At 35.8% G+C, this 27113-nt stretch overlaps 4 protein-coding genes across 5 annotated transcripts; 3 read left to right on the plus strand and 1 right to left on the minus strand.

Annotated features, from left to right (window-relative positions):
• Positions 1–557: 557 nt before the first annotated feature.
• Positions 558–8626, minus strand: LOC109008471 (DEAD-box ATP-dependent RNA helicase 38). The gene is made up of 8 exons (XM_018988570.2): positions 8257–8626; positions 6967–7260; positions 6012–6239; positions 5330–5395; positions 1433–1834; positions 1232–1343; positions 997–1082; positions 558–896 (listed from the first exon to the last, which is right to left on the minus strand). The coding sequence occupies exons 1-8, from the start codon at positions 8488–8490 to the stop codon at positions 834–836; spliced, it is 1485 nt and encodes a 494-aa protein (XP_018844115.1). The 5' UTR covers positions 8491–8626; the 3' UTR covers positions 558–833.
• Positions 8627–10507: 1881 nt separating this feature from the next.
• On the plus strand, positions 10508–12229 carry LOC108985265 (probable LRR receptor-like serine/threonine-protein kinase At1g34110). The gene has a single exon (XM_018957480.2). It carries the CDS (start codon positions 10508–10510, stop codon positions 12227–12229), a length of 1722 nt encoding a protein of 573 aa, XP_018813025.2.
• LOC109008468 (probable LRR receptor-like serine/threonine-protein kinase At3g47570) lies at positions 11184–14020 on the plus strand. Its single transcript, XM_018997392.2, has 2 exons — positions 11184–13232; positions 13610–14020. Exons 1-2 carry the CDS (start codon positions 12443–12445, stop codon positions 13969–13971), a joined length of 1152 nt encoding a protein of 383 aa, XP_018852937.2. The 5' UTR covers positions 11184–12442; the 3' UTR covers positions 13972–14020.
• A 4409-nt stretch (positions 14021–18429) lies between these two features.
• On the plus strand, positions 18430–24372 carry LOC109008469 (aspartic proteinase-like protein 2). Of its 2 annotated transcripts, XM_035688557.1 has the most exons (11): positions 18431–18804; positions 19377–19506; positions 19616–19863; positions 20252–20479; positions 21188–21350; positions 21985–22058; positions 22192–22288; positions 22423–22486; positions 23533–23604; positions 23716–23851; positions 23953–24372. In XM_035688557.1, exons 1-11 carry the CDS (start codon positions 18566–18568, stop codon positions 23960–23962), a joined length of 1461 nt encoding a protein of 486 aa, XP_035544450.1. In that variant the 5' UTR covers positions 18431–18565; the 3' UTR covers positions 23963–24372. The 2 variants fall into 2 exon arrangements, with proteins under 2 accessions (XP_018844113.1, XP_035544450.1); XM_018988568.2 differs by having other exon boundaries at positions 18430–18804; positions 23716–24372.
• Positions 24373–27113: the final 2741 nt, after the last annotated feature.

Genomic DNA, 27113 nt, shown 5'->3' on the forward strand with positions numbered 1-27113 from the left:
GTTTTGAAGAGAAAAATGAAATAAAATAAACTCATCCAAGTTACTCCTTTTTTCCTTCTCTTAACACTACATTTGAATGTTGAACAATTGAAGTGATTGCAGATAATTTGTGAATAATAAAAAAAAAATAATAAATAATTTGTAAATAATAGTAAACTATTTGAAATAATAGTGAAATAATCTAAGATTAAAGTTCGTTTGGATTAGTGGTTCATCTCATCTTATTATTACAACTTTCATAAATTTCTACACAAAATATAATAAATAATTTAATTTTTTCAAATCTAAAAATAATAATAATAATAATATAACAATATTTTATTCAATTTTTAACTTTTATCTAAAATCATTTCATCTATCTCACTATCCAAACCAGACAAGAAATAGAGGGAAGGGAAAGAGTCGTAGAAGGATAACAGCACATGATCATCCTTCTCTCCCTCCCACCCACCCACCCTACCTGCTAGTAGCAGTCACAGGGTGTAAGATAAGTACCCTGAGCAGAACCAGGGAGAGAGAGAAAGAGGGGGGTAGGTCATTGAGCTGTGGACTACAACTTGAAAGAAAACAAATGGCTCGGATTCGTTTATTGTTGAGTTGGTTGGTTTCACAACACAAAACTATATTTGTGGATCAAGAAGCTTTAAAGATACTATTACATTGATGTACAGAGAGAAGAAGCTAGCTTTGGGAAATCAATCGATCAATCCAAAAAGCGAAAAACATAAATCTTAAACAAATTCTCTCAGGATGCTTTTACTAATATTATAATAAGGCACGTTAAAAGAACGTTGCCCGATCTGGCTCCATGCCGAATGAGAGACTTGAGGTCATCACAACAATCCTGCTGCCTTGAGGGCATTGTTGAACTCTTCATCGCTATCCCACCTATTAACCTGCATAATAGTACAAAAAAATAGTTTACAACTTAGAGCCAAAACATAATTTATTATGATCATCGAGCATGAACAGGCTAATGGCAGTCTTTAAAATTACCTCTTTGACTTGGCTATTAAAATAACGCTCAATTTTTGACATGAGTTTCTCGTCCCTATCACCACACAGCAAGTTAAAGACGGCTCCTGTAGGAGCAAATAAGAGCAGTCAGTTATTGTATTCACATTATTAAAATTATAAATAATGTGAAGGAAACAAAGTAAATAATTGTGCTTTGAGCCAGGCTAGCCAGACATTGTGAAGGAAACAAAGTCCTGACATATGAGGAACTCACCCTTGCGGCCAAATCGCCCTGCCCTACCAATCCTATGCAAGTACACCTCATAATCTGGTTCTGATGGCATTTCATGTTTCACCGGAAGATCATAGTTGATAACCAGATTAACCTACAGAAAGGAACCAACTTCAGGATGTTCAATTTCAAGAAATTTTTAGGTATACTGACGGGAAGAGTTTCAGAGGGGGTTGGGGGCACCTGTTGCTGGTCAAAGCCTCGGGCAAGAAGATCAGTTGATATAAGAACTTTAGTTAGGTTATTCTTGAACTCTTGAACTATCTTGTCTCTGTCTTCTGCACTGACAGCACCTTGAATGGTAGTAACTGCATAACCAAGGTCAACAAGGGCCTTATGCAGTATGCCGGCACTATGTCTCGTGCGTACAAATATTATTGTCTGCCCCAAGTTCTCTCCCAATTCGAATATTCTGTCCTTAATTACTAGAGTCTTGGCACGTTCGTCCGGACAATGCACCTTGTACTGCTTTACAGACTCTAAAGATAGATCTTCTTTCTTGACAAAAAGTTGATTGTAATCTTTGACTATCCTTGATACGAAATTTTTTACGGTTTCATTAAATGTGGCAGAAAACAGAAGAACCTGAGAACAAATTGGTTATAGAAAGAAGTTAGCTAGTTTGCTCTTAGTAGGACCAATAACTCAGTTGTTGATCAAAACAATTTTGATCTACCAAATTTCTAACAAATTAAAACTTGAACAGGCAACTACGGTCAACATCAACATCACTGATAGCATAATTTTTAATGCATGATCACTTGGTCAGCACATTCTACAGATCATTGACACAAAACCTGTAGAGCAAGAAATGAGTAACGCCTTTTTCTAGAGAGATTTTATGAGTGGCCAACAGCTCTAGTTGAGCATAAAAAGCAATTTAAGGTAAATACACGATCAACCAAAACTATTTATAGCAAAAATAAATTCCATCCCTACTCTAGCCACAAATACAATATAGCTAATAAAACTTTGAGATATTTTTAATTCGAAACAACAGTATTATGTACACTCACTGAGGAAGATTTTCGAATCTATTCTGGTGCTTATTACTCTAATTATTGAGTCTCACAAAAGGTAAAACTAAAAGTTGAACACAAGAGAAGCACTAAACGCATCTCCCCAACTACACAATGCACCTTCACATTCCACAAGTAATTTAAAAGAGAAGAGGCCAGAACTCTTTCTGATCTTGAAAAAACTCGAAAGAATCAGGTAGTGGCTGATCTTGAAAGATTAACGTTGATGGAGGAGATTTCATGGAGACAGAAATCAAGGGTGCTCTGGCTGAAAGAGGGGGATAAATGCACGAAATTCTTTCATAGGATGGCCAACTCTCACAAGCGAAACAACGCTATTGATTTATTGATGGTGGATGGGGCAATTTCTTCGGATAAGTTGATAATAAATAATCACATTGAACATTATTATCAATACCTATTATCTGAAGAACACAATTGGAGACCGAAAGTGGATGGTCTGTCTTTTTCCACATTAGACCAGCAGAGTGCAGGGTGGTTAGAGAGGCCTTTTACAGATGAGGAGGTATGCAAGGTTATCAGAGGTATGGTAAGCGATAAGGCTCCTGGTCCTGACGGTTTTACTATGGGATTTTTTCAAGCTTGTTGGGAGGTGGTCAAGGAAGATATAATGAAAGCTTTTCAGGAATTCCATGCTAATGCTTGCTTTGAAAAGAGTCTCAATGCTACCTTCGTAGCCCTTATCCCTAAAAAGGTGGGGTCAAGGGAAGTGAGTGATTATCGCCCCATAAGTCTTGTAAATGGGGTGTATAAGATTCTTTCCAAAGTGTTAGCAAATAGATTGAGCTCGGTAGTGGAAAAACTAATCTCAAAACCACAAAATGCATTTGTCAAAGGTAGACAAATTCTTGATTCGGTACTTATAGCAAATGAAGTTTTGGATGGTCGATTGAAGTCTAGAGTACCCGGGTTACTTTGCAAGTTAGATATGGAAAAAGCGTATGATCATGTCAACTGGAAGTTCTTACTTTACTTACTTGATAGATGTGGTTTTGGGGGAAAATGGCAAAAATTGGTAGAATTTTGCATATCTTCAGTTCGTTTCTCTATCTTGGTAAATGGCACACCGGTGGGTTTCTTCAATTCATCTCGTGGCTTGAGACAGGGAGATCCGCTTTCTCCTCTACTTTTCTTATTTGTCATGGAAGCACTCAGTAAGATGATTGATGGTCTGGTGGACGGGGGGTTACTCCATGGCTTTGCGGTGGGGAATGGTGACCTCAACATTTCCCATTTGCTCTTTGCTGACGACACACTCATCTTTTGTGGTGCACACCATGGCCAGGTTCAAGCCTTGAGAGCGGTACTCCTTTTTTTGCTGCTGTATCCGGTTTGAGCATCAACCTTGCAAAGTCAGAATTAGTGCCAGTGGGGATTGTTCCCGATGTGGAGAGTTTAGCCACTACTTTGGAATGCAAGATAACTTCGCTTCCTATGAAGTATCTTGGCTTACCTTTGGGTGCGTCTTTTAAATCGGTGAGGATTTAGAATGATGTAATCGAAAGGGTGGAGAGCAAATTGGCCGCCTGGAAGAGGCTATATTTGTCGAAAGGTGGTAAGTTAACTTTGATCAAAAGCACTCTTTCAAACTTACCCACTTACTTTTTGTCTCTATTTCCACTTCCTACAAAGGTGGCTAACCGCATTGAGAAGCTACAAAGGGACTTCTTATGGAGAGGGTTGGGAGAAGAGTTCAAATTCCACCTGGTTAATTGGCCAACAGTTTGTACCCCAATGTCTGGGGGAGGCTTGGGGATTCGCCACTTGTTGAAATTCAACCAAGCTCTGCTGGGTAAGTACTTGTGGAGGTATCAAACTGAACAAGAGGCCTTGTGGAAATCCGTTATAGATTCACAATTCGGGGAAGCTTGGGGAGGATGGTGCTCGAATGAGGCTCGAGGCACTCATGAAGTGGGGTTGTGGAAAAACATTCGGAGTCTTTGGGAGACCTTTCGTGGACATGAACATGTTGTTGTGGGTGAGGGTTCGCGGGTCCGCTTTTGGACTGATAACTGGTGTGGTTCTTATTGCCTACAAGATACCTTCCCTACTATCTTTGCGCTCGCTCGAGAAAAGGAGGCAACGATCGCCGATCTTTTGGTCTTTTCAAATGGCTCCTCGCAATGGAATATTGACTTCACTAGGACAGCCCAAGATTGGGAGTTGGAACCTATTACAGAGTTCTTTGCGGCATTATATTCTGCAAGCATATCAGGGGGCACCGGAGATAAGATGGTTTGGAATAATAAGAAAGGTATTTTCTCTGTCAGATCTTTTTACCAAAAAATTACGAATCCCGGAAAGCCAATGTATCCATGGAAAAGCATTTGGCAAACGAAAGCCCCAACCAAAGCAGCCTTTTTTGTTTGGACAACATCGTTGGACAAGATTCTTACCACAGAAAACTTGAGGAAACGACGGGTTATTGTCCTAGATTGGTGTTATATGTGCAAGAAGCATGGGGAGTCAGTTGATCATCTACTTTTACACTGTGAGATGGCCAAGGGCATGTGGGATGATTTTTTCACAAGAGTTGGATTGTCTTGGGTTATGCCGTGTAGATTGGTGGATTTTCTCGCAAGTTGGAGAGGACTACACGGCAATTCCCAGATAGCAGCAATTTGGAGGTTGGTACCAATATGCTTGTGTTGGTGTATTTGGAGAGAAAGAAACGCAAGATGCTTCGAAGACCAGGAGAGAACACTAGAAGAGCTAAAAGTTGTCTTTTTTAAATTATTGTTCTCATGGGCGGGGGCTACAGTTTGTAACGGACTTAGTATCCATGATCTTCTTCTTTCTTTTGTAACTTCTAACTAGGCATTTCTTCATGTATACTTCCTGTGTACTCGGGCTTTGCCTATTTCTATGAATATAATATCCTTGATTACTTATAAAAAAAAAAAAGAGAAGATGCCACAAAGAAATATTGACACAAGTTATACACACACAAGTTAAGTAAAGAGTGAAAACAAGTTAATAGCCAGAACACACGAAGTAGGAATACACACAGACACACACACATGACATTAGTCGAACAAACCTGGCAGTGAGAACTGGCTCTTTCAATATCCTTCTTTATCCTCAAGGAATCATCTTTAAATCCATCCTACATCAGATAAATGGGCAATCAACAACCATTAATATGTTCTGATTACATAAAAGATTATATACCACCAATTATAGTCTTGCAGATATTAATAAAACTACAACTAATATGCAGGTATTAACAATATCTGATATGTTCCAACAAAAAAATAAAGAAGTATATACAACCACTTATCTACATGACGGTATTAACAAAACAAGATGGCAAATTAGGGTTGGATTGGAGTAAGCTTACATTAGTCTCAAAAGACAATAGTTCATGGGGGCGGTACCCTAAATTCAATTTTTGCAAAACAAAACCGAGACAAAACCGATAAATGGGCTAATCCTCACGGCTCAAACATGACTTTGTCAGTCAAAATGTAGTAATGCATATCGTAACTGGATTGATTTAATTTTCCCCAATCCCTAATGTGATAGAAGCATTACTCAAAAGAAGATAAACTACAAAGAATTCACGGTTGACCACAACTGATTCCAGCAACAATAAAAACACACCTTGCTACAAAGAACATTAGTAACCGGTGAGATGAGTCAAACACAATCCTTTGTATTTATTTATTTATTTTTATAGGTAATTCAACATATCTAAACACAATCAGCAGCACATATTTTACCTCAGCTAGCATGTGATCAGCTTCATCAAAAACAAGAATCTTGAGATAGTCAACGCTCAATTTTCTATTCGACATCCACTTCCTGATTGTACCAGGAGTTCCAATGACTACTTGTGCTGATACAGGCGGTTGTTTTGCTATTGGCACATAATTTTTTCTGTCCATTGGCACGGCACACTCCGAACTTATACCTGTGTACGTCCCCATCTTCCTAAGAACTTCCAAATTCTGCCAGGTTCACAGGGTTGAACTTTTTTAGGTGGTATGAAACAAAAATAATAATATAATAGTTTTCTGAACTTAGTTTCACTATAATAATATAATAGTTTTCTGAACTTAGTTTCACTATATTAATATAATAGGCACTACAGTTGAAAATCATTAAATTCAACAATCATGTAGTTCCATTTACAACAATGTACTTCAAAATTATAGAAACATGACCGGCAGAAGCATTACATAGAAGGTTGTTTTCAGTTTGTTGAGATTAAAAAATAAAGATGAAGAAAACAGGGTTTTAGCGTTTCCCCGCAACAGGCAATTTTCTAAACATGCGTTGTTCTGCAAAACAATTCTGATAACATTATGCCAACAACATTCCTGCATTTTCAAAAGATGCTTTAAAATTTTTTTATTTTATTTTATTATGTCGGGGAACCTCTTCAAGGCAGAGTCCTTCGGACCCATCCCTGCAGAGTAAACCCCGGTCTCGTGCACCGCACTTCGAAAATTCCCTACACGGAACTGATTAAATCGCTAACTTTTCACCAGAGAGTGTGGCCCAAAAAGATTGTTTGCACCCATGAGGTGTTGAACCTTGGACCTTGAAGGGAGTGATACCCCAAGACCAAGGCCTTCACCAGTTGGGCCAACCCCTTGGGGTTCTTTCAAAACATAAAAATAAACAAATAAAAATAAACAAAGAAACAAATGAAGAAGAAAAGTAAAGCTTGACCTGAATAGCCAACTCTCTAGTAGGACAGACACAAAGTGCTTGAGGAGCCTTCAGATTCGGATCAACACGACTCAACATCCCAAGCACAAAACAAGTAGTCTTACCAGAACCATTATGTGCTTGAGCTATCAAATCTTTGTACGGGGGAGTTAAAATCATTGGCAAGCTGATCCCTTGGATTTTACTAGGCTTCTGAAATTTCATCTCCACGTACAAGCCCTTCATCAGCTCTGGTGTCAAACTCAAATCCTCAAAAGTAGCTGCGGATGTATAGGGTGTATCACCCGTAGTAACCTACATCAAATTAATACCCACTGTAAAAAACCAAAGCCCCGTGTCTAACATTCCAAGTCGTAGGCTGATTTAGGTACAAATATATTTTTATTTTATTTTTATCAGTAAAGGTACAAATATATTTTTATATAAGTAAGTTAGCAACAAGTATTGAAAAACACACCTAAATTAACCCAAACTAAATATTGAGAAGCAATAGAATTTTTTTTTTATTTTATAAGTTTGAGAAGCAAGAGAATTAAGCTTAGTTAAATGCATAATCTGCGTTCTCGTCCTAAGTAACTAAATTATGAGACTGAAGATTCTATCTTTGTATCTCCTACCACTATTGTCTCGGCAATTAAACAATGGAGGATCTCTTCGAAGCAAACTTATACAGTCAACAAACTTCCTATACGGTCAAAACCCTGTCTCGGGGTTATTTCTCCAAGATTTAATTTTGGATATTCAATATGTAGTTATATTTAAAAGAGCAATCAAGTGAGGAGATTCAGACAAATATCCAATATGTGGTCGAAACACTCATTTTCCTTCCGGATAAAGCTGGCAAATGGGAATCTATAATTTTTCAAAGCTTATACGTTTTTAACAAGTATTAAACCCTAGGGGTTGGCTCAAGTGGTAAAAGCCTGGGCTTGGGGTATGCTACCCAGGTCAAGGTTTAAATCCCCTTGGGGCAAACAATCTCGGAGTTTACTCTGCAGGAGTGGGTCCGAAGGAGCTGCCTTGGAGAGGTTCCAACATAGAAAAAAAAAAAAGTATTGGCCGAGGATTCTGATCTTTTTGTAATCGTACCCCCTCAAGAACAAGATTCTAATACTCCGTGATTAGTCGGGAAGCTGGACATCCGGTGCCAATCAAAAGAAAAAAAAGAACAAGATCCTAATACTCTGGAGTCATTGAGGAAAATAACGAGCCCCTTTACCAAAAAAAAAAATACAACCCCCATAAGATGAGAGAGAGAGAGAGAGAGAGTGTGAGCGAGAGAGATCTTACCGCGGTGATGTTGGAGTCTTGAGGTTCATCGAGGAACTTGTTGATCTTCCTTTCGTCATCGCTTATGGTCAATGCCTCTACCTTGAGCTCCGAAGCGACTTTGTCCCCGGAAATCGAAGATGCGCTCGATTCCTCTGGAGGATCGTCCACTTCATCGGCCCACCGCTTCGATTCCAAGTTTGGAGGTTTGTTCTCAGGAAGCGATTTTGTCGCATCGGAGGCGGCGTCGGCCATCAGAGCAAGTGAGAGATAGAGAGAGATCACAGATGAAGGATCTGGAGGAATCGAGTGAGTGACTACGTTCGTTCGTGCTAGAGAACGTAGAAAAGCAGTGCGGCCATAGGTATTTATACAGCGTCCGATTTAACTCTTTTTGGGTTTTTTTTTTTTTTGTTTTTAAGGCGATATATACTGTTTTACGGCGATTGAGTTACTTGTACTTGTACCTTCTCTACCAAGGAAATTTCGGCTTAGAAGTAACGCAACGTGCTTTCATACCGAGGGACGGAGCCTTTTTGAAAGCTGGGATATGTTTATGGGCTTGGTCAGACCCATTCGAGCAACGGTATGAAATTCTCTGAGTCGTGGGCCGGCCCAGGCAGGCTATTATCCATTTCCTTCAATTATCCATCACTCTCGGATCCAACATGAATCCCCATTTCACGCATTAGAGTATTGGTATTGATTTATCTATATGCAAATGTAAACCCTTACTATTTTTTCAGACCATTAAATTAACTACATTAGATTATGCATATGAAAATATTTCCATAGTTATTAACAGTATCAATACATCTTTGAAGATCTACTATTCATTTCTCAAATATTATTTTATTATTATTTTTTCTCTCTCCTCCCCCGCACTCTCTCTCTCACCTTCACCTTCATTTTATAATTATAATATATTATATTTTTTTAATCATTTAATTATATTTTTAATATAATATATTAAAAAAATTATATTTTTTAATTATTTTATTTGTATTGTTAATATCAAATGTATGTAGTGGATGTTAATTGTAAAATATATATATAATTCATTTTAGGGAAAAATTAATAATAATAATAATATTTAAATAATAGAAAATGAATATTCACTTCTACAATTTCAGATATTAAAATAATATTTGTATGTTCTCTTATAGATCAAAGAGGGTAATGGAATTCTCATTTATATTATATATATAATATATAAATGAAATACAATTCAAAATTCGGATAAAGGGTATTAGGACAAGTTTTTATAAATATTTATCTATCTGAAAGAGTACTGTAACTAAGACGATTTGTGTGATATATATGCACCCATACTCAATCAACTAAAGGCTAATTGGGAGCACTTGATGCACAAATAAGTGGGGGTCATACGAGTACGAAATACATTTTGAATGAGTAATGTTAGATGTAGTCATGTATTGTGTAAGTAGTGTATATTCTTTTTAAAAAAAATAAGATCTATCATTAAAAAATTAAATTTTGTTATTATGTGAATTTCATATTTACTCACTTATTATAAAAAATACGACGTTTGTGTATTTTATGATTATAAATATCATTTTTTTTTCAAGTCAAGTTCTGAAATTTCATATATTATTTTTTTTATCATGTAAATCTTATATTTACTCATTTATTTAAAAAAATATGACGTTTATAATTATAAATATCTTTTCCCTTTTTTCAAGTCCAGCTCCAAGATTTCATATATGATTTACTTCCTCTTCTTTATTTTTTACTTTTCAACGTCTCCTGTACAACTTTTTCATATTTTTCTGTTTTTTTCTGTAAAAGCCTCTTGTTATCGTCCGTATTTCATATTATTTAAAAAAAATTGAATAAATATATGATTTATATAGAAATTTTAATTTTTTAAAAAAAAATAATAATAATAATACGTGGTAGATCTAACGCTACTCAATTCTTAAGTGCTCATCATTCCTAAACTAATTCTCTCTTCCTAAAGTATGATGTGTGAAAGTTGAATGAATAGTAAAAAATTATGTAAATTTTTTCTTTCTTTGGATGTTGTCACAGTGACAAGAATCTTACATTGGTCTCATGTTCACATTATTTCGTTTATGCCTATCAAACAATCAGCCGAATAGATTTTCATTTTCATTTTCATTTTCAACCCAAATGACATGTACTGAATTCATAAGTCAAGTCAATATACTCGGCCGAATAGATTGCAAACCAAACTGCATAGACTGGCTGGGTCAACGAGATTACAAACCAAACGACATAAGACTATTGAATGTTCCAAGGCACACTTTCACCTCATATTGGTAATCTCTCCTTCTTAGCAGCACTTATTCTGGTGAACAATAGCTTCTTTGGTTTCTTGCCTCAGGAGATCAGTCGTCTACATCGCTTGAAAATGTTCCAGTTGCCATTTAACCAATTGGAAGGAAGCATCCCGCCAGGTTTACATAAATGCCACCAACTTACACATTTATCTCTTAGAGCAAACAAGTTAAGCGGTAGCATACCCAAAGATTTGGGCATGTTGCCCATGCTTCGCAAATTAGATCTCAGTCGAAATAGTTTTATGGGTGCAATTCCATCGTCCCTCAGTAATCTATCGTCCATAGAGGCCTTGAATTTGGAATACAACAACCTCATTGGTCCATTTCCTTTTGACCTCTTTAACGTATCTTCTCTAGTCATGATTGCTCTTTCAGAAAATCACCTGTCAGGAACTCTACCCATGGATCTTTGCCGCAACTGTCCTAATCTTCAACAAGTTTATCTCTCAGGAAACAAATTTAGCGGTCAGATCCCTTCGCAATTGAATTCCTGTAGAGAGCTTATCGACTTGTCCCTTTCATACAATAAATTTGAAGGGGGTATTCCAAAATCTTTTGGCACTTTACAGAAGCTTGGAGGGCTAGTTCTTGGAGGTAACTATTTAACTGGCAACATACCTCCTACCTTAAGTAACTTGTCCATGTTATATGCCTTTGGAATTGAGACTAACAACATTAAGGGAAGCATTCCAAGAGAATTAGGGCTTCTCCCGAATCTTATAATATTGGATGTCGGAGATAACCCTCTCACGGGTGCAATACCCAACTCAATTTTCAACATGTCTTCTCTACAAGAAATCTACATGGCAAATTGCTCCTTGTCTGGAAATCTTCCATTAGATGCTGGGCTATCTTGCCCTAATCTTGAATATCTAATCCTAAATACCAACGAACTCAATGGTCGTATCTCATCTTCTCTTTCAAATTGTTCCCAGCTCGTCGCAGTAGATTTTATTGAAAACTTACTCTCAGGACCAATTCCCGCAAGTCTTGGAAACATGAAGTACCTCCAAAAACTTTTTTTGAGTTTAAACCAGCTAACAGGGGAGCCTAGTTTATTATCATCTTTATTTAATTCAACATCTTTGGAGGTGGTGCGTATAGGCGGCAATCCATTGGATATTAGCCTTCCATATTCCATTGGAAATACTTCAGCTTCACTTCAAACCCTTATTGCATCTCTTTGCCAAATAAAAGGTCATATTCCTATGGGAATCAGTTCCTTGACAGGCTTGATCAACCTTGATTTGAGCAATAACTATTTGATCGGGAACATGCCATCTTCATTTGGGAGATTGGGGAAGCTACAAAGATTGGATGTTAGTAATAATGGGATTGAAGGATTCATTCCAGAAAATTTATGTCAGTTAGAGAATTTGGGAGCGTTGGATTTCTCAAATAATAAAATCTCTGGATCCATTCCAGATTGCATTTCAAACCTCACTTTTCTACGGAGGCTATACCTTGGTTCTAACAAATTGAAATCATCAATACCATTAAATGTATGGCTTTTGGAAAGCCTGTTGTTTCTGGATCTATCATCGAATTCCCTTGGTGGATATCTGCCTCCGAATATGAAACAGGCAGAAACTATTGAACATATAGATTTATCACGAAACCAGATTACCGGTAACATTCCAAGCATCATTGGAGCATTCGAAAGCCTGTGATATCTTGACTTGTCGAATAATTCATTTCAAGGAGCCATTCCACAATCTCTTGGAGACTTGAAAGGTTTGGATGTCTTAAATCTCTCTTACAACAATCTATCCGGACCGATTCCCAAGTCCTTTGAGGCACTTTCACTTCTTCGATACTTGAATTTATCTTTCAACCAACTATCAGGAGAGATTCCATTTGGTGGGCCTTTTGTGAACTTTACAATGGAATCGTTTTCAGGCAATATTGCACTTTGTGGGAATTTAACTTTTGGAGTTCAATCTTGTCCAAGCCCAAGCTCACAAGGATCAGGGGTGAAACAAACTTTGCTGAAATATATTATTCCTATAGTTGCATCATTAATCCTTATCTTTGTGGTGCTGTTTTATATGTTGAGAGGTCGTCGAGAAAATAACAAGGCACAGGTTCCAAGTGTAGCTAAAGCATTGCCTTCTTTGGAGTACAAAATGATATCATATCAAGAGATCTGTCGAGGGACAAATAACTTCTCTGAAAGCAACTTACTCGGAACTGGAGGTTTTGGTTATGTGTATAAAGGAATACTATCTGATGGAACCATCGTTGCAGTCAAAGTTCTAAATTTACAATTGGCATATGCTTTCAAAAGTTTTGATGTAGAATGCAAGGTGTTACGCACTATCCGACATAGGAATCTTGTTAAAGTCGTAAGTACATGCTCTAACCCTGAGTTCAGGGCTTTGGTGTTGCAATACATGTCGAATGGCAGCCTTGAAAGATGGTTGTACTCAAACAACTACTGCTTGAATCTTTTCCAAAGAATAAACATCATGCTCGACGTTGCATCAGCATTGGACTACCTTCACAACGGTCAATCAGAACCTGTGGTGCATTGTGATTTGAAGCCTAGTAATATCCTTTTGGGGGAGGAGATGGTTGCACATGTGGGTGACTTTGGCATTGCAAAGATTCTAGCCAAACACAAAGACGCGACACAAACAAGAACTCTTGGTACGCTTGGCTATATTGCACCAGGTATGAACAAGGAAATTTTCTGGAGTTTAGTCTTTAATTTAGGTGTTAGACTCCTATGAATATGCACTAATGGGATTATTTACACCAACCATGCACTAATGGCTTACCCTATGAACTCCACTGTATATATGTCTAATTATAGCTCAAGTATAGCTCACAATTGCCCTAAATCTGATAGAAGAGATCATTTAGTACTGCTTATTTAGATAAACATGCAAGCTAGCAAATGCAATACAAATCTATATGTATCATATATACTTGTGTTTTAATCTTTTTAGCCAGTCGAGATATATGAATTTCTTTTCTTTAATAACTATTATGTTACTAACTTATAAGCTGGGCCTTCTTGACAATTAATTAATGTGAGTGGTTGACAGAATATGGATCTGAAGGAAAAGTGTCTATCAAAGCTGATGTTTACAGTTATGGTATAATATTGTTGGAGATGATCACAAGAAAGAAACCCACGGATGACATGTTTGCTGAAGAATTGACTTTGAGGAAGTGGATGAATGCATCATTTCCGACCAAAATTACAGAAGTTGTGGATGATGGTTTGTTAAAGATAGAAGGAGGAAGAGACATGATTGCCTTGCAAACCATATTTTCGTCTCTTGTGGAATTGGGCTTGAGGTGTTCTGAAGAGTTACCAAATGAAAGAATCGATATCAAAGATGTGGTTGTCAAGCTTAACAAAATCAAATTGACACTTTTTGAAAACAGCAATACGCCTATTTGATCATCTTTAGTTGGGGTTTGAGGAAATATGCAACTAGTTTTAGTAATTCCATTTCCGGGTACAAAGTGATATATTATACGTTTGTACAAGTCTCATGCTTAAATAAATGATTTGGAATTTCCTAACATCTTCTCCTCGAGTCTGTGGGATCTTTTTCTTTCTCGAGCCTTGTTAGGTACAAGCGGTTTGGCATACCATACTGCGTACCGATGTTGACATGATTTTTTTTATTGAAAAGAAAAATAAAAAATGAAAAATTTTGAGAGAATAATAAGGTTCTTTATCTCACGAAAATTATTTTTATCTTCAAATCATACTGTTTTATTAAATAAATACCTTACATATCAGTATCGATGTGTAATTTAAAGCACGAACTCGTTTGCAAGAAAAGTTTTCCTTTTCTTTCTCCATGCACATTCATATACGTTTGTATGTTAAGGGAAATTTTAAACCATTTGAAGCCTAATAGGAATGGGAAAGGCATCGTATTAAGCCCGTGGCCTTCTTGCTGTTACTTCCCTTTCCCTCAGTACATATTCGGGCTTTTCCAAGCCCACTATACTAAATTTTTATCACCAGAGGAGGCCGAGGCCCATTCAGGTGATGTCCGGCGTTTGCTTTCACTAACAGCCATTCTTCCTTCGGTTTTAACTTTTTATTATTTTAACTCTAACCATCTATATTCTACTCAACTTGAATGTAAAAAATAAAATAAAATAACACATAATTACAAATATAAAATAAAAAATAAAAACGTATTGCTTTAACTAGAAAAACGAAACGTCTATTTTATAAATCCTATTTAATCTTTATGAATTGATCCTTTTAAATTTTTTTGTTTGAGAAATAATAATAACTTTTAATTTAATCCTATAATACTAGCATTGTTAAATGGGCCCCAAGGTGAAAAACATAAAGTTCAGCAATACCATGTATTTATTCTAATTTTAACATAAACTCACAATTTATTATTGAGTTAATTTTATCACTTACTTTTTTTTTTTTTTTTCACATAAACACGCACGTATTGCATATTTAAATAGAGTAGTGCTAGTGGCCCCAGTACAAATTTCACATTTTAATTTTTTTCCTTTTCTTTTTCATATTTTTAAAAAATAAAAAAATACATTAATTAAAATCACTTTCTTAATTATGATATAAAAATATTTAAAATAAATAAATAAACATATGAACTATGCAAACTCTAGCATTTTCCATTTAAATATACGACAAAACTTGCTAATTTTGCCCCGAGTACGTAAAAGGTGGCTTGTGGAACAGAGCTTGCCTTATTTCCGCCAGTTAGCCAGCCATGCACGTTTTCTCTCCCATTGGCATTTACCAATTAATGCTGCTTGGATTTAGAGATAGGATCAGATAGGTAGGATATGTTTTGGGCATGAGATAAAATATATAATTTTTAATTTATTTCTGTCTCATTATTATAAATTTATTAAATTTTTATAAAAAATATATTAAATAATTTATTTTTTTAAAATTTTAAAATAATAATAATATTTTTAAAATATTGAATTATAATTAAAAAAAATTGAATTGTTTATTATATTTTATATAAAAATTTAAAAAAATTATAATGATTAGATAAAAAGAAAAAAATTAAACCGTAATTTCAAAAGCTTGGACTTGCCGACAATTTAAAAGCTTGAAGCTTGCGATAAGTGAACAGTAGTCAAGCTACACACGTACACGAAATTGCCATTTGATTATTGTTGTTGTTGTTACTTGTTGGGGGTAAATTATGCACACGAATTTCTGCTGAATATATCCATTCATTATCATAATATATATAGTAATGCTACTCATTATTTTTTTATTATATTTTATTTATGAGCTTATTATTTAATGCTATATGAAGAAATATTGAGAGTGTGATGATAAATATAGCTGTCATAATATATAATGTAATGGCGTGGGTTTATAGCGTGAGCTAGAGAGGATGTGCTCGAAATCATTACTTCTGTCCCGCCTCCTTGCATGTCTCTTTTTCAAGAGACCCACGAAGCTTCTACGTACGTGATCATAGAATCGGTCTTTGAATTCTCGGGTACTCTTTAAATAATGAGATTTTTTTTAAAAATTTTTATCTAGATTTTCTTGGAACTGGGTACATCAACAAGATAAAACAATCATATTCTATTAAATGTTGGTTTACGTATGAACAGGCTTCAATTTGTTGGGTCCTCGAGCGGTAGTACGAGAATATCTTATTATTATTTATTTTTTAATATTATTTATTATTTTATAAATATTTTTTTATTACCATTTACAAAATATCTTATCAATCTCGCTACCTAAACGTAGATAATATATCGAAGAAATAAATAATAAAAAAAGGGAAATTAGGGAAAATAAGGGGAATGCAGAAAATCAAAGTAGTGACTTTATGGGTTGAAATCGAGGTCGTGGTCTCCGAGTGTTGTCTTTTATGGGTTGCAATCGAGGTCGTGGGCCACCACCGGTGATGGGCGTACTCTTGCTGCTAATGTGGGTCAAGTGAAGCTGTACGTAGGCCCTGGTCATTGGTCAATAAAGGCTGGCTCAATACACTTTCTTCAAAATTTCCTCGTAAAAAGACCAAGACCTAATTAGAGCACTCCAATAGCTTTTATAAAATACATTTTTATTTAAAATATAAAGAAAGATAATCAAAATCTGTTCTATTAATTCATCTATTTTATTTCTATTTTATATTTAAATATAATAAATTTGCTACATATAAAGGTTACTATTTATTACTCTAAATAATTTTTTTTATTATTTCTCTCTCATTTTATCTCATTTCTTCTTTTATCTTATTTTCATTTTAATCCTTTTATCACTTTTACACAATCCTCACTCTCTTATTTCTCATTTATTTTCTAATATTTTGTTTATAGTTCTTTCAATTTTTATGTATGCAGAAATTTTAATATTGTTAATAATAAATACATGTGTTTTATTTTTTTTAAATAATTTAAAATATCATATTATATATAAAAGAAATATTACAAATATCAAAATATACGATGCATAGAAAAATAATTGAAATATATAATGCGTAGAGAATATAATATTTCAAATAAATAAAAAAAATTAAAAATATAATATTTAAAAAATAAATTGATGTATGATGTATTGTAAAAATTAATATATAAAATAAAAAAATTGATTAAATACTTTAAAGGATAGAATAAAAAATGTGTTGTGAGTGCTCTTTTATAAAGTCTGTCTTTGCCATCGCCCATCCGATCATACGTACGGCCACGGACTGGGTCTATTTGTGGTTCATCACAACTACTCCATCTCCATGAGATTGGTTTTCCACGTCAATATTTGTCAAGAATTACCAATTTACCCATGCACTGGGTCATATAATAGTACTGATGTGTTCACACTGGGGATTAATTAATTGACTGCAGTTCCATATTCAAACTGTCTGAATCTTAATCCCGTCGACAATTAATGACTGATTAAGTAAATGTGTATAATATAAGACTTTCTTCTTTATATATTAGTTGAGGAGTTAATAATAAACTAACAATCGTAGTTTAAACAAAAAAAAAAAAAAAAAGAAAAAAGAAAAAACAAGTGTTCACTTCACAGTGTGAAGTTCACACGCATTCGTGAGACCGATAAAATTGACTTTGCAGCCCGGGCGTCAGAAGTCCAAGCTGTATTTTGGATGTTAAATTGAAATTAATTAAGTTTAATTTCTTATAAATAGTAATAAGTTGAATAATAAAAAAAAATTATGTAGAATTTATCTGAATTAAGTTTAAAATGTATTTGAATGTTAATATGAATTTAATATTTTTTATAAAAAGTTAAAAAAGATTGTAGGTCTCACGTATAAAGATGTTTTGAATTGAGAAGAATTTAATAATTTAAGAGTTGAATGTTTGGATATTAGACTTATCTTAAAATTAGACTGAACTCAGCTGAGTCTTTCAACTAAACGCAGACGGTAATTTGAATAGAGAAACAGTTTCATCTCATCTCATCTCATATTATAATTTTTCTAAATTTTTATATAAAATATAATAAATAATATAATTTTTTTAAATTTTATAATAATAATAATATTAAAAAATAATATTTTATTTTATTTTTAACTTTTATCTAAAATTATCTCATCTCATTTCATTGTCAAACAGAACCTAAATACCCCAAGTCGAGCCATAGTTCCAACTTTAAGTTAGGTAGTTCCCAGTTAACAGTTAACAACACTAACAGTAGAAATAAATTATAAAAGAAAGGTCATTTTATGTATATTATTTAAAAAATATGTAATTTTATTTTTATATTTTATATTTAATAAAAAATAAAATATTTATTTTTATATTTTATATTTAATAAAAAAAATAAAATATTTAATAAAAAAATAAAATTACATATTTTTAATTCATACAGTATTGAGTCTTATATTTAGAATTTTTCATTATGATATGACCAAAACCTTCACATTTTCTGTTTAATAGTCACAGTGGGAGAAACCTCTCTCTCTCTCTCTCTCTGGGAGTCTCGCACCACCACCTCGATCTCTGCCACTAGAATTCCCTCTCTCGCAACTCAAACAACCGACAAACCCACCAAAATGCGGGGCTCTATCTTCCCTCTGATTTCGGCCTTTACCGTCGTGTTGGTCCCCGTCGTCTTCTGCGTCCTCTCCCCCAGCCTCCTCTTTCTCGAGAGGACCTTCCCTTTGTCTCACCGGCTTGAGCTCGACCACCTCATAGCCCGGGACCGAGCCAGGCACGCCCGAATCTTGCAAGCCTCGGTGGGAGGCGTCGTCGAATTCTCTGTCCAAGGCTCCTCCGATCCTTACGTTGTCGGGTACGACTGCTAAATTTACCATTCGTTCGTTGCTTTTAAATTTCTTTTATTGCTTGTTTTTATGATTTCGTGCACTTGCTTGCACTTGCATTGATGGGTTTGTTTCAAATTGGTAAAGTTTTTCCGTCTGTGTTAATTGTCGTTGCTGTTCTTTTTTCGGCAAGCATTAACTATTCAGTGTATGTGTTTACTAACTTTTTTTCCCTTGGTTTTTTTAATGCTTCTTTTGAATCTCGATAAGGTGAAAAACTTAAGAGAAAAAATGGGAAAGGATAGGATCATATGAATGTAGAGCAATGATGAATGTTTGCGGTGTCTTGCTGGTGTTATTTCTTTAGTTAGAATATGTACAGTTTCTTGGTAACCACAGTTGGGACGACTGATTAAAATATATTTCCTCTACTCTTTACCTGGCATTGATTGGTTTATAATGTTTACTAGGCATCTATCTTTCGTATTTTTTTTTGTTCTGGTTCATGCTTTCTTCTGATTGTAAGGCTAATGGCTATCTTAGAAGTACGTCTCTCTTTTCTTTTCTTTTCTTGAATACTTGGGATCTTGATTTCGTGTAGGCTTTATTTCACAAAAGTTAAATTGGGCTCTCCTCCAAGAGAATTTAATGTACAGATTGATACTGGAAGTGATATCTTGTGGGTTACCTGCAACTCCTGCAGTGATTGCCCCCAATCTAGTGGGCTTGGGGTGAGATTCTGTCGCTTATTAACTTGTTCTTGTAATTATCCTTTATGCTCATAAGCTTTGTTGAATAAGGAGGCAATTTTAGCCTCATTGTGTTTCATGTTTTTTCCAGGTTCAGCTCAATTTATTTGATGCTGCCAGTTCATCAACTGCTGGTCTGGTCCCCTGCTCAGATCCAATGTGCACTTCTGCATTGCAAACTTCAGCGTCTCAATGCTCTCAGAGTAATCAGTGCAGTTACTCTTTTCAATACGGAGATGGAAGTGGGACATCTGGTTATTATGTGTCTGATGCGCTGTATTTTGACATGGTTCTTGTGCAGTCTTACATTGTCAACTCATCCGCAACAGTTGTTTTTGGGTAAGCTACCGTGACCTATGCAAACAGTTGTGTGGGCCTGTGCATGTGCGTGTGTGTCAAGGGAAAATCCCAATTAAGATATAACATGTTACCCAGCATTTCCCATGTAGTAGAACATATATTGCCATGGTAGGTATCTTAAACCTTTGTTTGTAGTTACTGCAATGAACTTTTGACTAATTTTGGCAATTAAAAACCCAGTATGACATGGCCACTTTTTTTTTTTTTTAATGAGGCAGTATAACATGGCCACTTCAGTTCTGTAAATACTCATTTCAGTGACACTACAACAGATCATGAGTTTAACTTACTTATGTGTAGTAGTCATTGTCCTTTTGCTGGCCAAAGACTCAAAGCTTACTTACTTTGGTGCTGGTCTTGGATACAGGTGTAGCACCTATCAGTCTGGGGACTTGACTAAGACGGAAAAAGCAGTTGATGGGATTTTTGGTTTTGGACCAGGTGATCTTTCCATTATTTCACAATTGTCATCTCGTGGCATAACACCCAAAGTGTTCTCCCATTGCCTGAAAGGAGATGGCAATGGCGGGGGTATTTTGGTTCTTGGGGAGATTTTGGAGCCAGGCATTGTTTACAGTCCACTCGTCCCATCACAGTATGTCCTTGTTCCCAGGAAACTTTCTTTTTGTTCCCAGTTCTCTGTACTCCTACATTCAGGTTATATTTATATGAAGCGGGAATTGTGTATATGCTTCAAGGGTCATTGGGATATATTTAGGTATAATGAATTTATTAGGTTCTTGCACAAAGGCCTTTTTTTTTTTTTATAAGTAAAGGCCATATTTAAATTCAGATGAAAGAAAAGGAAGGTTCGTATGCTGGAGCCTCATTGGCCATTGAGAAACTGTGCCATGTTTGTGTTTCTGCAGTCAGAATATCAATGACCGGTATGGATGCTTCATTATTGACCTTCTATCGGGAGCTTACCTGATACAACTTTTGCATGCATTACACGTTCTTATTGTTGAGGCATGTTCTAATTAAAGATCTGAAAATCTTCTGTTATCTAACAGATAGTGGTATGGTGACTATATATATATTAGAATGACCTCACATTTTCTTGTGAGCTTTGTTACATTTTCGACGGACTAGTTCTGTGTCTTAAAATGAAATCTCATGTTCTTTCTTCTGTGAAATATACTTTTATTCATTGCAAAGCTGTTTTTCTGCTTGAACTTCGTTTTCTGCTGTGGCCGAGAACTTGCTTGGTGCATACATATTCTTGCTGTTACATGATTTCCTCAATTAAAAGGTATGGTGCCAATTAATCAGTAAGTTTGATTATTTTGTCTCCGAATTTCAGGTCTCATTATAATTTATATCTGCAAAGCATTGCTGTCAATGGGCAACAGTTGCCGATTGATCCTGCTGCTTTTTTAACATCAAACAACCGAGGAACCATTGTCGATTCTGGAACAACTTTGGCATACCTTGTGGAAGAAGCATATGATCCCTTTGTTAGTTCTGTAAGTTGGTCTTTTTCTTTCTTCTCTCTGTTTATGATTTGTTTTTCTGAGCGAGTATATGCATACTGATGGTATGGGCTAATGTAATTGATTCATTACTGGGTCTCTACTCCTCCAGATAATGCCATGTTAAAAGCAAAATATCTTAGAGCTATTCCAAAAGACCTGGGATAAAGGGAAGGGATTTTCATGCTGTACTTAACAAACTAGAGCTTCCATAAACAAGTTCATCATTTGAAAATTTGATGCTATCAATTGAAAACCTTTTGCAAATGAAGGGGCCATTATGATAATGCTTCCATTCTCATGAACCTAATTGAATAGAGCATGCTGGGTACAGCCTACTTATTAAGGCAAGAAAGAACATTATCCCCCCACATCCAACCCACTAAATTGGCTGGGCATTGACATTACCGTTCATCCAGTGTGTTGCATCTATCTTCCTTGATACAATTGTGACTATCAAAATTAGTGCTCACTTTTTGGCACGATATTCTTCTATTTAAAGATCACTTGTTTTCCTATATGGGTTGGTTTTGAGGCACTGGCTAAAAGCTGTCATGTCTTGTACACAAAATTTTGTTAAATTTACACACATTTTCTTTTAGAAACTGATTTCCTATTAAATGTGCAGATAACTGCAATTGTTCAACAATCTGCTACTCCTATTGTTAATAAAGGAAATCAGTGTTACCTAGTCCCCACCAGGTTGGTCCTATTAATCATGTTTCAAATAATGAACCTCATAGTTCTTTCATGTCTTCAAAAGAGGTTCTTTAGTCTTACGAGGGTTTTGTTTTCTTATGATCTAAGCAAGATCCATGTTTGTTATGTTTTTCAGTATATCCGAGATATTTCCTCCGGTTAGTTTAAACTTTGCGGGCAGTGCATCCATGGTGTTAAAACCAGAAGAGTACCTCGTACATCTTGGTTTTGCTGTAAGTTATTCCACTTCCCCTTTTGCGTGAATTGTACTTTATCCTTAAAATAATTAAACGTGGCATGATCCTTGTTAAACTATACCTTGTTAATCTATACCGTTGCTAGCTAATGGGACGCTCTATTGCTGCAGAATGGTGCTGCGATGTGGTGCATTGGTTTTCAGAGGGCTCAGGAAGGGGTAACGATCTTAGGAGGTTAGACCATGAACTTTGCGGGAAGCAATCTGTTTTTGCTTCCATTTATTTCATTTAGTTTCTGTAGTACATAGTGAGAGTATTGCTATTACTTTGGAAAAGGCTGCTTTTTTGGGCTGTAGCATTTCCGAATACCTTTGACATTCTTGAAAACACTTGAGGCAGAAAAGGCATTTGGCAGAACTCTCAATGGAAATGTTTACCGAAAGACTTCCTAAATAGCTGCCTTTCTGGAACGTGAAAACAAAATGTTAAAAGCTGCCTAAAAATAGTGATTTTCCAGTATTTATGAATTCCTTACAGATTGATTTCAAGTCAAGTAATGCAGTTTCCATGATGCAGCACAGTATGGTTAAAGATTTTTGAGTAGAATTAACTGTACCATGATGCTGTTTTGCCAAGCATGTGTGCTCTTTTTTTTATTTTTTATTTCCCCAGAGTCAACAGTAGTGTTATACTGGCTTGTGATATTCATATGTAGACACATTTATGGCTGCCACATGCATATGAATGCACAATAGCATGGAAAGATGTTAGATGTCATTAGGAGTTTCTTGTGTATTAAAATTGACAAATGTCGTTCTTCGGTCATGCCTGTCGTGGCACATTTTAGATGGGTGTTATTTAAGTGATTGGCATATCCACTTAAAATGTGCCATATCAAAAGCGTAGTTAAGGATGGCAACATTTAAGATGAAAAATAGCATCAGTCTCAAGATTTTTCAGCTGGAATGTAGTTAGTCGATATTATGCTTTTGTTTACTTAATTTGTTATTTGTCCATGTTTCTATTTTTTGCAATAGTCTGTTCCACTTGCTTTTACAACCTGTGTCATCAAGTCACCGTGTCTGCCTTTATTTGTTGTGTGGTAGAAGAACAATTGTATGTTTTTCTAAATCTAAGGTATCATTAGTTGTTCGGTTGTCTGCTGAGTACTTAGAAATTGTTTCTTACAATGATGCAATTGTTCACCAGACCTTGCGTTGCTTCACTCTACTGTCATAACAATTAGTTTAAAAGTCTTGTTTGTTTTCTTCAATTTACAGATCTTGTTCTTAAAGATAAGATCATTGTGTATGATCTAGATCGTCAACGAATTGGATGGGCTAACTACGATTGTAAGTTCAGTTGATCATGAACACTTGTTTCCTCTTTCTTTCCCTTTTGTGCCCAAGAAATAACTTTGACCAAGTTTCGTATGTCACAAACACTAACCTGTTAATTTTCAGGTTCATCGTCCGTAAATGTCTCGGTAACTTCTGGCAAGGAGTTTCTGAATGCAGGGCAGCTGAGCACGAGCAACTCGTCGAGAGATATGCTCTTTGAACTGCTACCTTTGGGCATCATGGGTGTCCTATTGCACATGTTAGTGTTGAAGCAGTTAGAATTTTTGTAATTTAAACCTTGGGGTTTTAGTTTTGTTCTTTGTTAAAAGGGGTATTGGTTGGGCCAATTCTTATTTATAGTGATAGGTGAGGCTTTGGTGCTATTATTTGGATTGGGAAGGCAGCTGCTTCTGTAACGTCAGCTCCAGTTGTGAATGCCTGGAAAATTGCTCATGTACAATTTCGTCTGATGGGAAATTCGGCTCTCTACTAAGGATCCTCCATTTTTTTTTTCGCTTTGCCAGAATTGTAAATCATCATGTACTAGTCTTGTTCTTGTTCTTGTTCTTGTACCTTTGGAAATAAAAAGAAAATTCAGTGTAACTGCGAGTTTTTAGTTAATGAGCTGCGAACTCCAAGTGGCAGGCAGGTCATCATCTTCCCCAACTTGTTTCTTGTTTATTTATTTCATCTGTATTTTCCAGTTGACTATAGTGTTACCGTTACATCTAGCGGTAACTGTTCATACTTGTAAATAATTTTTTAATCATTTTCCTCTCATCTCTGCACCTCCAACGTTAATTTTAATATATTCACGTGGGACGAAAAATTAATATTTTCCAAGCTGGTTTGATGGCATAGAAACTACATTAGAGAAATTCTATTTGCAGTCCTCAAGTGGAAACTGCATGTGCAGGCACATTATTAAATGAGAGAAAATATTATTTAGGAGGGATAATTTTGTAATTTTAAAAAATTTTAAAGTTAAAATAGCCTAGGCCTGCACATACAGTCCCCAAGTGGGGACTGTATCTAGTATTGCTCACTACATTATTATTCTTTCGACTTGGGACAGTTTTGAACTACTCAGTCACACAACTTTCGGTAATCAAAATAGTTGGTGTAGGCTACGTCCGTTTTCTCTCTAGCTCCGAACGAAAAACTCCCTTAATCGTCCAAAACCTCAAGATCTGCTGAAAGGGGGTGGGAGCTTCGGCTCCTCGCCCCCTCCCCTTGCCCTCTCCCTCTTCTCTGTCTAGTTTTTAACTTCTGTGTAGTGTTTTTATTTTTCTTTGTGTTTTTAGGCCGAATAAGGGAGGATCGTCGTTCGAGCCTTTCCGGCCACCAGTTCTCTACACGCGCCCCACCGGTGTGAAGCCCAGCCGCCGATCTTCAAAACCTCCAAATCCGGTGTCCATCGGAGTGGCGCGTAGACCGCACGCGCGGGACAAAAATCCGGACAGCGTTGGCGCGTGGCCCTCACGCGCCACCGAGGAACCCTCTACCGACACCACGCTCGGTTGCTGTGGAACCGCTGGCTCCAGGTCTTCCAAGTCTGACCGTCGGCTTTCCTCCCAGTGTGAACAGTCCTGCACGAAATATTGCCGACCAAATGTGTACTGTTCATCCGTTTTGTTTTTTGTACTGTCTTTTGTTTCGTTTCTATGTTGTTGTTCGTTTCAGTTTTTTGTAGCTTGTCTTGTTTTCTTATGTTGGTGTTGCTTTTGTTGACCCGAGTGAGGTTTGGACCCTTAGATCGGACGTAATCCGGGACAAGGCTTTCGAGAGTGTGGGGCGATGCTACGACCGGTGGTTATACGGCCGGGCTGTTGTGGTCTATATGTACGCTAGGTGCTTGCTCCACCAGAGCTCGAAATAACGATGCTTGCAGTGGGCGTGTCGTCTGAGGTCTCATCAGAGCTTGTGGTCTTGTAGTTGTTATTGTAGTTTTTGTACAGTAGTTTGTTAGTTTTAGTTATAATAAAATAGGAATAGGCTTTGGATTTGATGTCCATAGCAGTGTCCCGTACTCTTCTCCCCTGGGAGGATAGAGAGGACCTTTAAGTTCTGTTTTTATAGAGCGCTTTCTCGGGTTCGAGAAAGTTTGGTTAGAAGTTAAGACAATGTCTACCGCAAATGTATTTGTGTGTGGGGAAGCTACAGATCTGTTGAGTTAGTTGGCTTATTACTGGATTTTCTGTGTATTGGAATTTCTTGTATCGATAAGTCACACTTGTAACTTCGATTTCTTAATGAGATGAGTATGCTCCATTCAAAAAAAAAAACGTTAATTTTAATATCGAATATACTTGTGTGTCTCCTATACCCTCCTCAGCAACGTCAATTTTAATATCATATATATATATATAAATATATATATATATATATTTTAGAATTGCTACAAATTATAAAAAAAAATCAAATATAAATATCAACTGGTAAGAAATGACTCCCTAATTTGGATTAATTTCATTATATAATTTTTTTTAATTAATTTACATTTTGGTTTAGTTTATAAAATTGAATTAATTTAAAATAAAACATAATTATATGATATTGTATATGAGAAGATATCAAAAGATATGAAGATATCATTGATAGTTTAGAGAAAATATTTGAAATGAATAAAAAATATTAAAAAAATATAATATTTAAATGATATGAATAAAAAATAAATAAACTTATATATGATATATTGTAAAAGTCATTATGTAAAATAGAAAAATTAAGTTTTAATAATATATTTTAAAGGATATGATGAATAATCTATTAAGAGTGCTTTAATAGTGTCAACAATGTTGATATTTACATTCTCACTGCCTACTCCCTCCGTTCATGCATTACCTAACACTCTTAGAGTGATGCTACTCTGCCGCTTGAGTAGCACCGCTCCAATTGACTACTTAGCTAAATTAGTATTTTTCTATTTTTTTAATTTTTTTTATCATTTTAAAATATTTTTAAAAAATATAAAAAAGTGTCAATGCACTAATAATTATTTTCTTAATCATTAAGTAAAAAAAAATTAAAATAAAAAAGATGTCAAAATAAATTGTCAAATTTAAATGTCAAAATAGCATTTTCCAAAACTCTTATTTCTCTTTACTCAGTCTGTACAAAAAAAAAAAAGGGTTAGTTAGATATAAGTAATCAATAAAAGTTTTAGAAAAACTCTACTCAACTTCCGGTTCCCTCACCGCACTCCACACTCCTGACGTGGCGAACCCGGTTCGTCTCCCATATCACGGTTCATCGCCCACACCCCTCCCGAGCTGCTCTCAGACTCTCTTCCTCTTCTCCCTCACCTTGACTCCTTTACCCAGCCTCACCTTTCACTTCTCTCACCCCCTTCAGTCCTGAACACTAGAAGAATTCATCCTCACGAAGACCCATCTCCCTCACCCCCTCCAGTCCCAATCTCGTCTCACTGATTCCTTCTTTTAGTGGCCTTTTTCTCTGTCTCTCTCACCGAGCCCTCTCTCTATCTACCAAGCCCTCTCTCTATCTACCGAGCCCTCTCT

This window comes from Juglans regia, chromosome 3 (assembly GCF_001411555.2).
Source record: "Juglans regia cultivar Chandler chromosome 3, Walnut 2.0, whole genome shotgun sequence".
NCBI lineage: Eukaryota > Viridiplantae > Streptophyta > Magnoliopsida > Fagales > Juglandaceae > Juglans > Juglans regia.